The 12178-nt window shown below is 45.3% G+C and overlaps 1 protein-coding gene and 1 pseudogene across 1 annotated transcript; one reads left to right on the top strand and one right to left on the bottom strand.

Moving 5' to 3' along the window:
- Positions 1-1233: 1233 nt before the first annotated feature.
- Positions 1234-12162, bottom strand: CCER2 (coiled-coil glutamate rich protein 2). The gene is made up of 6 exons (XM_007436109.3): positions 11902-12162; positions 6287-6333; positions 5072-5165; positions 4018-4086; positions 2567-3408; positions 1234-1813 (listed from the first exon to the last, which is right to left on the bottom strand). The coding sequence occupies exons 1-6, from the start codon at positions 11945-11947 to the stop codon at positions 1730-1732; spliced, it is 1182 nt and encodes a 393-aa protein (XP_007436171.1). The 5' UTR covers positions 11948-12162; the 3' UTR covers positions 1234-1729.
- LOC148216097 (iron-sulfur cluster assembly 2 homolog, mitochondrial pseudogene) lies at positions 9436-9970 on the top strand (annotated as a pseudogene).
- Positions 12163-12178: the final 16 nt, after the last annotated feature.

The raw sequence follows: 12178 nt of genomic DNA, 5'->3' as shown, positions 1-12178 counted from the left end.
ACTCCACACTGCTCGCTCTGTGCAGGAATCTGAATCAAAGCATTCCTGGGGGAGGCTGCATCAATGGGGAAAGGTTCATTTGCTGAATTTCTGCCTGAACCAGCAGCCCTACCCGGATGAGTTGCCAACCTGGGTGGCTCTCAAGCCTTTCTTGTATTACAGCCGCCTCCTAGGACTAAGATGTAAAATCACCCCCATAAATTTCTGCCCGTTCAACTGGAGAAAGGCCTCCTGAGTTTCTCCTTTCCAAGCCCCTTTAATTAGCAATTCCACCCTTGTCGCATTTCTGTTTTCCCTTTTAAATATCAAGTTGTGCTGAAGTCATGAAAAAGGTGCTCGCATAAGGCAAGAGCTTTTTTTTAAAAAATGCATTAATTGCAAGCAATACGCAGTCACCGAAAACGTCCTTCAGTTTAATTCTGTGGACCGTGATTTGTATAGTGGACATTACATCAATGCTTAAAGCAAATCTCATCGGCACTGTAGAAATCTTAATGTCGCAGAGGCACGCGACTCCGTAAGGAGTCTCACGCTCCGCTCAGCCTCCCAAAACTGCTTTTGCACCGATTCTGCAAGAGGCCCGTTCCATTAGGGCAAAGAGGTGGAAGATTTGAATGTGAACCATCGAACTAGCAGGTTGGAAAAGAAATTCAAAGCCCTCGGGACAAACGAGAGGGATCGGATTGGCCTCTCGTGCTCCATGCAGATGTTCTTGGAAGGCGCTCGAGTCCCGATTTCCAACAGCTGAGGTGTGTTGGCGTTTTTGAACCCACGCTGGAGGCAGGGATCCGTCACTCGCACGTGTGTGCAAGATCAGAAGCCAAAAACAGCTCTCCTCTCCAAAATAAGCTGCGGAAGGGGGCGGGGGTTCAAGGAATGCATGGCCACGACAGAACGGCTGTCTTGGAGGACTCGAAGACACAACTAGCGGAGATACAGTAAGCGTTTTCTCGGGTAATGGTTTTCGTTTGCAGGGCGTGGGGATTCAGGTCCGCCTGATGTACCGGTGCAGCAGAATTGCTGGAGCGGTTGTGAAGAGAAAGGCAAGCTCACGGCAGCAAACACGGGTGTAACAGGTCATCTTTGAGTTATGGGACCCCCTATTTATTTAACCCAGTGTTTTTTCACACTTGGCCACTTTAAGGTGTGTGGACTTCAACTCCCAGAATTCCCCAGCCAGCCATGCTGGCTGGGGAATTCTGGGAGTTGAAGTCCACACACCTTAAAGTGGCCAAGTGTGAAAAAACACTGATTTAACCAATATTTTTATCTTGATACACAACACAGGAACGACAGGCTTGTTGTTTGACCATGCCAAAAATTGCAACGTAGAAAGGCCGTAATGCAAACTTATTCACCAGCCCTCTAAAGTCTTTGTCTCTAACCCTGGAGTAGCAAGCAGAGATTGGAGAACAGCGGTCAACGGGAAAGCATAGGCTTGGAACAAAGTGTTCCTAGAACAGTCCCCTGTGGCCAGAGCCAGCTCTTTACACGGGAAGTAAGTGACTCCCTGCTTTGTGGCAAAATGCTGACCAGGTGGACATTTATTACCGTTATCGTAAGCCACTTCATTAACAGTCTAAAGCCAAGCTGAACAGAGGGGTTATAGAGAAAGGAGGGGGGACTGATAGAAGGCTAATAGAGTTCTGCTGTTGATAGGAAGTTAATAGAGAGCTGCTGTTCCTTTGATTTTTCCCACCCTCCCCAGCTCCTGAGACGGCTGAAGGATTTACCCCCTCTTCAGTTCTTCTAGCTTGTCGGCAGCCCACTTCAGCTCCCGTTCAATCTCTTCCAGTTTCTCCAGCTCCTGAGCCTAAAGACAAAAACAGCCCCCAAGAAAAAGTTGGGTTAAAAAAGGGGGGAGCAACCCAGCTGGGGCCTGATTTCAGTCTTCTCCATCCAGGATGTCCTCCAGAGGTGTGGACTTCCACTCCCACAATTCCCCAGCCCGGATGGTTGTTGCCGAGAAATGTGAGACTGGCCCGCCATTTCCAAACTGGGGGGAAATGTTTTGGGAGGGTGAAGGGCATTGTAAGCCATCTTCGAAAGAGATGATGTCAGGATACTGCTTAGCAAGAAATAAGTCTCCTCAGGGCCCCACAAATGGGTCACTTCCAGAAATTCACAATAATTCACTCCAAGAGTTTCTCAACTCCCGATGCTAGTGCCATCATACTGATTGTACTTTTGCTAAGAGAGTCAGCTTGACACTGATTGATCAAGGGCCAGATCACGCCTGCTGGGATCCGATTTGGCCTTTACATAAATTCCTGTTTATACAGTCACTTGATGGGGCCTTGTAACCTACAATGGACAACTGCCATCACAGATGGTGATGAGGACAAAGGAGCTTTGGCAATTAGCCCCTAACATATCCATATCTAGGAGAAAACACATAACTTTTTAGAAGCCTAGATCTTCACCTCCTCCCTGATATTCCCAGCTACTCACAAATTCCCCCTTTTCCCTCCTTAGCTTTTGAAAGCAGAAACCATCAAAACTGAAGTTTTTTTTTTCATCAAACCAGCTGATAGGTCCTGCAAAGTGACTCTGTTTTGACACTGACCTTACTCTGGCTGGCTTCCTTTTCTTCCTCATCCTCATCAGGATCATGGTGTCTACCATTCAGATAAACTTCATCCTTCCAATGTCTCTTCCTGAGGTCCAAGCCAACTGATTTATGGTGGTGGCCATGTCTCATCTTGCTGTGGTTCTCCTCCTCCTCTGCTTCTTCCTGCCATGGCTTCCAGTCTTTATGGAGGTGGGCCTTGGAGTTGGAATTTTTAAGACCTTTCTCTTTCTCTTCTTCTTCAAACTGGGCTGTCTCCTCATCACTAGCCTTCTCAGCCACTCTCTTAGCCATATCAAATCTTTTCTCCTCTTCCTCCCAATTCTCATGATCATGATATCCTCCATGATGGTATTTCTTTTGCTCCTCTTCTGAGGTGTCATCATTCTCTTCCTCACCCAACCTAAGGCGTCTCTTGATCATTTCATGTCTGTTCCAGCCTTCTTCATCTTCCTCCAGCATTCCCTTTCTGATTTTGGGCTGCCTAGGACCTCTCTTCTTGATGTGGCCAAAATTTTCCTTTGAAGACCATGTCTCTGAGGAGCTCCTCTTCTTTATTTCTTTCTCCTCCTGCTGCTCCTCTTCAGCCTGTTCCTCCAAAGTCTCCTGAAGATCCTCCCCTTGGGAGACCTTGATTTTCTCTTTTGTGTTTTTAGTTTTCTCATACTTGTTCATCTCCTCCTCCTCTTCTTTTTTCCTTTCTTCAGCGTGCTCTTCCATCTTCTCATGGGCAGCTTCTTTCTGCCGGGCAGGCTCATCCTTCTTCTTGATTTCTCCTTGCTGCTCTTCTTCCCAAGCATTGTGGTTACTTCCCTCGTCCAGGCGATGCTTTGCATTTTCTGGGAAATGAATGGAAGAAATTATCAGAAAGCAATCAGATGCATTTTGGGAGAAGGAGCAAAATATGCCCCTCAAAGGAAACAAATGCTCTACCTCTGAAAACATTTGTCATGTTTGCACCTGCTTGCAGAGTTCCCCCCCCCCCCATCTATTTGCTGTTTCGGCACAGCAATTTCACAACATGCTCTCAAACAGCCCTGCTGCCATTTAGGAGCATGGTCAAATAAACACCAAGCCCCATGTCATTGAGGATGACTCTTAGAAGAAACACCACTGCCAACCTGCCCATTTTGGAGTGCTTGGCAAGAAGGGTTGCAGCCCTCTCCTCTGCTTTCCCAAAAGGCAAAGTATCAGAAATGACGTTTCAATGGGCCCATATTTTTCTGGCGACCACCTTTTAAAAAAAGTTGTCCATTGGAACATCCAATTGGTTTTTTTTCCAGAAGAAGAAAGATGGTGGTCCAAACTGCAGCTCCTGAGTGCCCACCCCCCCGAGACACCCAGGCATGAGTGGGCCCAAGATGGCATCCTAAAAGGGGCCCCAACTCAGGAGCTGCCCCTCACCCTCCACCTAGCAAAGAATTGAATTCGAGAAGGGAGCCACTGACCTTGATGGGTAAGTTCCTCCAACTCCGTCAGCAGATGCTGATGGTGAAGCATCGCGAGGACTCTCTCATCTGAAATGGAGCCCAGGTTAACCATCTCAATGCATGTGTGCACATGTAATGCAAGCAATTCACAGTGCGCAGTGTGGGAGACACTGGAAAGCAGGACAACCCAGTGCAAGGGATTTTCAAAGTTGGACTACCAGTTCCGTTAAAATTAAATTTGGCTGGTGCGATAGGAGTTCTAAGCACCTAATTAAGGGAAATCCAGGTTGGCTTTTGAGTAGTATGCAGGAAGGCTCCACCTCATGATGATGATAATGGGACTAACATAGTTTTTGACCTGCTCCCTACATCATCATCATGTAGGATTTCATGCTAGCATTTCATGTTGTTTTTCAATTTAAATCTGATTAATTCAATCCCATTCATTGGGCTATTCCCCCATTGGTTTAAGAATCGTCCCATTTTGGCACGTAGTGACCATAATGGTCACTATCAATAGGACAGATCGGTGGCAACTTCGGATGCTTCTGGTTCTGAGGCTTCCACTTGGACGTGCTCCTCAGGGGATAATTACCCAGGACCCTCACTTGGGGACAATCCAAGCTTCCAGGTATTACAGTACCCTTACATTCTGGTGCTCTTCTGCCCTGCTTGTCAACTGCTACAGCAGGTAGAAGAGAAGGGTGGATCAGGGCCAGGAATGGCAGCCGACCCTTCTCTATTAATCCCTGGTTGCTTTCCAAGTTCAGGTGTCACCTCCTGGCTGGGAGCAAGCAAGGGAAGCGTTTCATCCGCAGTGGGAATTGAGCAGAACCTGCTCTGCCCGCAGAGCCTTGAGATCGTTCAGAAAGAGTCCAGTCGCACCTTTTGAGACTAGCAAATTGGTTTCAAGGCAGGACCTTTCATGAGCTGCAGCTGCTTTTGAATCCAATTTGCTAGTCTCAAAAGGTGCTACCAGACATCTTCTGAGTTTGGCTCCCTCCGCCAATGTCTCCACTGAAATTCAGTTTCTTTCACAAAGAACCCTGCTCACCCCCAAATCACCACTTACCCTCCCTCAGGATCTTCATGCATTCACTGGTCACTGGGATTGGGCTGGGTCTGGAAAGGGTGTCTGCTAAGATTTCGGAGATGCACTTAATAACCTGGCCAGAAAACCAGAAGAAGACAGTTTAGTGGTGGAAGCTGTTTCAGATGGCAAGGGTCTCTTTTTCCAGCTTTTTGTCCTAATGTAGCAGTGGAATGGAGATCTTCTCTTGACTCTTTTCCCACCCAAGTGAAGTTCCTGGAGCTTCAAAAGCTCTGCAGCTTTCAACGATCAAAGGAGACACACCCTGACATCATGGGACAAGCTTTGCCTGTTGCAGACCTACCAACAACCCCCCCCCCCATACAAAGTTCATCTCTCCCAACTCCTCTTCTATTATAATTTAAAGTCATGTTTTTTTCCCCTGTTCTATCCTGAAGGTCTGGTTAAATGGAGAGTGGAAATAATTGCAGCCTTAGTCCTCAGCATGGAGAAAGGGAATAAAACGGAAGGGGAGAATGTTTATCCACATCTCATTCCAGAAATGATGATGACTGGAATGTCTTATACCAGTGTTTCTCAGCCTTGACAACTTTAAGATGTGAGAATTCTGGGAGCTGAAGTCCACCCATCTTCAATCTTCCAAGGTTGAGAAACACTGTTTCGTACCGTTAGCCGGGCAAAGGAATAAATAAATCCCTTCTCTCTTGCTTCATTGCACCCTGTATTGCACACCACTTGCCTTTGACACTCATTGTACCACATTATAACACAAGGGGGCATTGGGTAATTCTTTGAAGTTGAGCCCAGTTCCTGAAAAATCATGCCTGTTACAGTCCTAGCTTTTCTATCCTCCTGCTAAAACATAGGAATATGATATTCCTCCATCAAAGATTTAATTTTAGCTTTCTGGTCTGTTTCTTTCTAACAATATAGGTGACTTCTCCCTCTTCCTCTTCCTCTTCCTCTTCCTCTCTCCCTCTCTCCCTCTGTATATCTCTATCTATCTATCTATCTATCTGAAGGAAAGAGAAGAAGAAGATGAGCAGCAGCAAGATGGATGGACTCAGTTACAGTGGTGATGAGTGCACCATTGGGAGACATGAAAGAACAGGTTAGGGGCAGATCGTCATGGAGAAAATCTATGTAGTTGCTAAGAGTTGAAAACAACTTGATGGCACATAATCAATCAATATATCTATATACTCTCCACTCGCTCTCCTCTGCCTTTTCCATTACCTTTTCATCTTCCTTTGACAGCTGAGTAGGTAAGGGCAGTGAAAGTGCTGGAAAAAAAGAAGAAGAGAAACCATTATACTTTGCCAAATATTTACACACACCTAAATTTCAGCAGCAAAGCAGGCTGCTTGATGACCTTGCTAGAGTTTGTACTCACAACTGCCCTAATATTCTCATGTTCCTCTTTGTGAAACGGGAATATGACTTTGCTTGAAGTGGAGGTGGGATTTAGGCTTTTAAATTTAGTTGGCGAGGGAGCAGATATAAAGAGGTTGTGTTCCCTTTAAGCAAGTCCCCCAGAGGTACCTTTGCGGTTTGCTTTCGGCCTACGAAACTTCCCTAAACTTCATTATGGTGCAACTGGCAAAGATGGAACAGACTTCTGGGCTCTGCACCTGCTTCCCCAGGGTGCTGTGTTTGACCCTGAGCTGCTCTTGAATGGTCTTATTTAGATTTATTGTGTAATCACCCTAGTCAATGTAAACAGCTTTTCATAGGAGAAGGCATGCAAAATTGCTTTCTGTGAAGAGATGCCCTTTAAAAGGCAAAGTAAAAGCAGACTCGAAGAGGGTTGACTTCTGAAAAGCCAACCCTGTCCGTTTTGCATGGCATCAGAGCTCCAAACGTTCATCAGGCCTGATGGAGGGGGCAGACGCCGGTGGTGTAATATCTGTCCAGGTGATGCTGTATGTATTTTTCTCTCTCGCTTTCTTTTAATTTGGCAAGAGCGTGGCCTACGGAGCGGCATCTGTTGGTCGAGGGAAGAGACAGCTGTTCAGGGACTGTGAAAGGATCTCCATTATGGCTCAGTGACACACTCCAATTGTTAAGCCAGGGACATCCTGTGCTGTTGCTTGAGAAAAAGAAACTGCCCGTTTGTTTTGTAGCTGTCTTGTATCAGGAAAACCAAAGCAAGCTCTGATTTAAAATAGGAGGTTCCTCCGTGATGGGGACCATCTCACTCCATCTCCAGCTTGGGTTGCCAACTTTCCCTTTTCTCCTCAGAGCTGCCTTCCTAGGCTTTTTAGCAGCAGCAAAAGCACAGAAACGGGACAGATGAAACATTCCCTGTGTTCGTATCTCCATCCCAGGAAACGCTTCCAGCTGCTACATCTGGGCAGTTGCTGCTCAAGGAAATGCTGGCAGGTGGTCAGCAAAAGTTTGTCTCCAGTTGGAAGAACAGTGAATAATATTAAAAGTGTGACACACGCGCACACCCTTTGTAGTCCCCTTTAGAGATCCACTGTTGGCTTTTCAAATAAGCCACCGTCAAGGACCAAGTGATTCCATCCATGCCAAAGGGGGTCTGTGCCAGAAAAGGTTGTAATTATGGGATGAATCACTCCCAGGAGTTCCTCCTCTGTCCCCTGGCATGGAGAGATGAGAATCTAATAGCTGGGGAAAACCAAGAGGAGGACTAAGTTTTTCAGGTGTGTCAATCCTGCTTACATAAGACTATTACATAATGCCAGATACTGCACAACAACAGTAAAAGAAAAAAGAAAAAGAAAAGAAAAACCCAGAACAAGCAGAAAACATCAATCATGTAATGGAGGCAGCTACCTCTCTCTCCACCCCCAGCCCCAATTAACCCTGTTTCCTTCTAAACGTGTCGTGCTGCTGGTTCCTCCTCTTCACTGTTTTAGATGAGATTGGAATGGTTTTTTTCCCTATGCCCTTATTCAGTGAGGAGCTCAGTCCCAGCCCGAATGAAAAACCCGGAGCTCATCAGCACTGCTGTCTCCTAAATAACCTGTGGGCATCACAGCTCTTATAGACTGGATGCCAAATTAGAGGAATATCTGATTGGCTTGGCATGGAGTCAGTTCCCTGACCCTTTCCAGCTCTTTGGAATCTGTGCTTGCAACAGTTTTAGAATTGCAGATGTGAGGATAAGCGCCGGGGAACCTCTGCCCGTAGAGCATTAAGTTCTAACCACTGAGATTGCCCCTCCAGCTGGCTGAATGCTGGCCGAAGGGTCCTGTATTTCCCAACCCAAGTACTGGAACCAAAACAGAAAACAAGGAATTCAAATTATGTAACAGCCAGCGGCTCCAGTCGCTGCTTTTGAACCCCTGAGCCGATCGTCCAAACTTCCAGAAGGTCAGCCCCCACAGTTCTGATGTGGCCCAAGAAATTCACTGCCCAAAACATCATCCCAGTCATTCCATTTATTTTTTAAATCAAAGATTAGGAAGAAAAAGTCATCTTCATCTCGGAATGTTTATCGGTATTCCGAGTCTACCAAAAAGAAACAAAAACCTTCAGAACTAGTTGGTCAGGAGGAGTAGAGAAGTGAAGTAACCTTTAATCATGACAACCCTTCCTGGCATGATCACCTGCTGTGGGTCAGAGGAGGCAACCATACAAAGAGTAAAAGAAGAGTGCAATGGCTTCAACGCATCACACTCTCAAGTGACCCATTCTTTCCAGCTGGACTTGGTGAAGGACCTAAGCTGGGTGAAAGAAATAGGACAAATGGAGAAGATCTCTTGTCTTTAAAACACAACCACCTTCCAACAAATCCTCTTTTTTCCCATCCCTAAATTCAGTTGCTTGCAGGGAAACCATAGCACATATTTTGCATTAATGGTGGCCCATCATGAAAGTGAATGAGGGCTATTGGGAAGAGTCCTTTCGGATACAAACAGTTGATTGATGGGTAATTAAGAAATGTCCTACTTTTTTTAAGACTGTCCCACCGGTAGGCCAGGAAGGAATAAGAAGATTTAAAATGTTCTGAGATGTAGTCTAGTAAAGTTGTAATTTTGGAATGCCAGCAGCATGTAGCTTTAATGTTTTCCCAGGAGTAGGGAAAATGCTTAATCTAAAAAACTTAAGGTTGAATAGGTAGCTTGTACAAGTCTAGACTATTGTTTCAAGCACAGGTAAATTAAGATATCTGCATGGCAACGAGCTGGTAGAAGCTAAAGTAAACTCTAACATGGAGAGAGTAGAAGATTGCGGTCCCACTGGTGACTTAGTTAGAGACGCTAAACAACTTGTTCAGCTCCACACACAGGTTCTCTACTCAAAACCTCCTTGCACAAAACACCTTCCATCAAGTTCTCTCAAAGGAAAACTTGCCCAGAAATTCTCGGCCACCCCCTAAAGAGTAGAGAAAAAAGAATCTGATTCAAAATGACATCATGGGTTTTAGGGTGTTGAGATCTTGTGGGCAGAGCAGATGGGAACTTTCTCTGTATGCGAGGTTGAGGTGTTAATACTCCCTTTAGTCTGGTTGCTCTCTGCAATCTGCTGAAAGGCCCGTTCTGTGCTACGCAAAACAACTTGTGCGCCGTGGATAAGAATACAGTGGAGAACATCCTCTACCTCTACAGAGAGCCACAATTATACTAGCGAGGGGCAGATCCATCTCTGTGAGAGCCTATGAAGAGGTTGCTTGGTATTGCAGACAGGGCTGAGTTTTTCAGGCTGCAGGTAGGAGGTGTCTGTTCAGGTTTCCAGTTCAATTTTTCCTAGGGTACAGTTGTCAATTCCAGTGATAGAGTTTTTGAGCAAGGTGGAGGTAAGGTAGTTGCAGATTTGGACACCCTAAGCTTTGTGAAAGGTATAATGATGGAGCACAACCAGGAGCTAATCTGCAGCTCATTTCAGTTGGTGAACAAACCACTGGCAGAACAAGGCTGCTCTTAGGGGCCATCTTTTTCAGTTAAGCTCTAATGAACTACTCCATGTGGACTGAAGAATAAATAAATATTCTTTCTGTTGTTGGTACCTATTTTCCAGTTGGGATGAATAGCCGTAGAGTCTGTTGTTCAGTGCAATGAAAGAAATTGCCTTAGCCAAGTATCCGTCAAAAAAGAATTTATCCAAGACTGGGTGTGAAGTCAACTAATCCCATTCGGTCTCTCAATCTTCAAGTCTTTGCTTTAGAGCAAGGATGAGGAGGACAGATCTGGGCAGTCAGATCTACCACAATGCCATTTATTTATTAATTACTGATTTTAAATTTTTTTAACAAGTGATATCATGGCAACAAGTCAGCTTTTGGGAAGGAGATGCCCAGTAGGGCACACTGGAAGCATCAGAAAAAGAAAACAAAAACAAAAAACCTGAAAATGCAAAGTTAATTCCCCTTATGATATAAGTAATACCAATAACACCAACAGGGAATTATAAAACACAGTCATCCTTTCTGTTTATTATGACATGCAGGTTTAAAGTGTTTAGCAAAACACTTTAGACAGTAGCAACTGTCTAAAACTAAAGACACAGAGGAGCAATGACCCAACTATTTTTAAAAAAATTAATCTGTTTCCTAGAAATCCTGATTTAGTCTAAAAACAATTTATGACTGAGGTGGGATGCCAATTATTTAAGAATGGTGGGTCCAGGCAAATAACCGGTACACCACACTGCCCCCTCTCCCTGCCACAACTAACCAGTACAAGACATTGCCCACAACGCAGCTCATTTGTTGCCAGAAATTAAACAGCAAGCCCGTGAACACAATCCAAGTATTTCAGGAACAGAAAAGGGGAGGGGTGCATGCTTTAAAAATTGCCTGGATAGCATCCATGCACGAAAAGGGACAGGATTGAAGTCTCAGCCTTCTTGGGACAAAAAAGGCACCGCTCTCCATGGTGCTGAAATTCTCAGAGGGTTGGAATTCCGCCCAAGTTCCCAAGACCATTATTTGCGCAGCGCTGGCCGAGCATGACTCTGCCTTCGTCCGGACGAAACCCGAATCCGAACTCATAGTTCTTTTAGCTGAACGGGAAAAACGACTGCAGGTATAACAGCTTGTTACTGTCATACACCACATGGCATGTTAAAAAGGCACGTCTCTCTTGAAAAAGAGCCTTCCCAACAGAGGGAACAAAGGGGTGGCTTGGAAAAATGGAGAGGATTTTTTTAAAAAATGCATCTGGGGAGATTGACCGATGCTGAGGATCACTCCGGCAGAAAGATTTCAAGAAGAAGCCCATAATGAACTCCTAGCTTAAAAGCTATTCAGAATTACTCTTTTTGTTGTTTTTGTTTGAATGAAAGAAGCAAATTGTCCTCAGTATCCTGGCCTTCAGGTAGATTGGACTCCAACTCCTATAAGCCCAAATCAGTGTATTTGAGGATGTAAGATTTGCAGTCCCACAGTGGGAAGGTAACAGATTGGGAAAAGCTGATATAAGGCATATTTTACTCTAACCACCAACCGAATACGTTCACAGGTTACACTCCCCTTTCCTCCAAGTACAAAAATCTCAAAAGAATGACTGGCCATCGATTCTGAGAAGCCCCTTTTCCTGTTTTGCTACATTCAGGCAAAATCACGAGCTTCCTGGGGAGGTGGGAGAAACAGCAGGAAAGACCCTCAGCTACTGTTCCAAAAACCAGATTCAACACCCCAACCAAGGACATCACCGGAGAACATAAAGCTGTTTCACTTATCTGCATTTTAAGTTAAAGAAGAAATGTTGTAGGTGGGCTGTGCCCTGGTGAGGCTGCTTAAGTGCTTAATAGAGCCCTATTGAAAGAATTTAAAAAGTGGAACTTTGGAGGATCCAAAGCTAGGGGAAAATTTACTTGCTTCTCTCTCAGGAATGGAGGGCTGGTGGGAAAGGGAAGAGACTGAAACCACCCTCCAGACTTACCTTGGCAGAGGAAAAAGAGCAGAAAAGAAGCTGTTTGGGAAAGCATAGCTCAGATCCTGAGAAGGCTGCCTCTCTGTCCCTCTTGTGCTGGTTGGTTTTATGAGGAAAGAAAATGAGATCAGAGAAGAGTGGGAAAGACTCAAAGATGGGGCAGAACCCAGAGCAAAGGAAGGTCTGCTGTTGATGCGGCGAGCAAATGTCCTTGGATGTTGGACTCGAAGGACTTATTTGCATGGGAAACTGAAGAGAGACGCATCTGAGACTTTGGAGAAAGGGC

The sequence above is a fragment of the Python bivittatus genome, unplaced genomic scaffold (assembly GCF_059951505.1).
Source record: "Python bivittatus isolate LINGU-HERP-01145 unplaced genomic scaffold, Pbiv_v1 ctg000310_np1212, whole genome shotgun sequence".
Taxonomy (NCBI): Eukaryota; Metazoa; Chordata; class Lepidosauria; order Squamata; family Pythonidae; genus Python; species Python bivittatus.
This window is presented reverse-complemented; position numbering and strand designations above follow the sequence as displayed.

What these genes read in the sequence shown, in the direction of transcription:
- CCER2 (XM_007436109.3), bottom strand. Translation starts at nt 11,947, where the DNA reads ATGCTTTCCCAAACAGCTTCTTTTCTGCTCTTTTTCCTCTGCCAAG. An exon ending in CATGAAGATCCTGAGGGAGG is followed by an intron (nt 4,087 to 5,071) that starts GTAAGTGGTGAT and finishes GCTCCATTTCAG; the next exon opens with ATGAGAGAGTCCTCGCGATG. An exon ending in GGAGGAACTTACCCATCAAG is followed by an intron (nt 3,409 to 4,017) that starts GTCAGTGGCTCC and finishes TTCATTTCCCAG; the next exon opens with AAAATGCAAAGCATCGCCTG.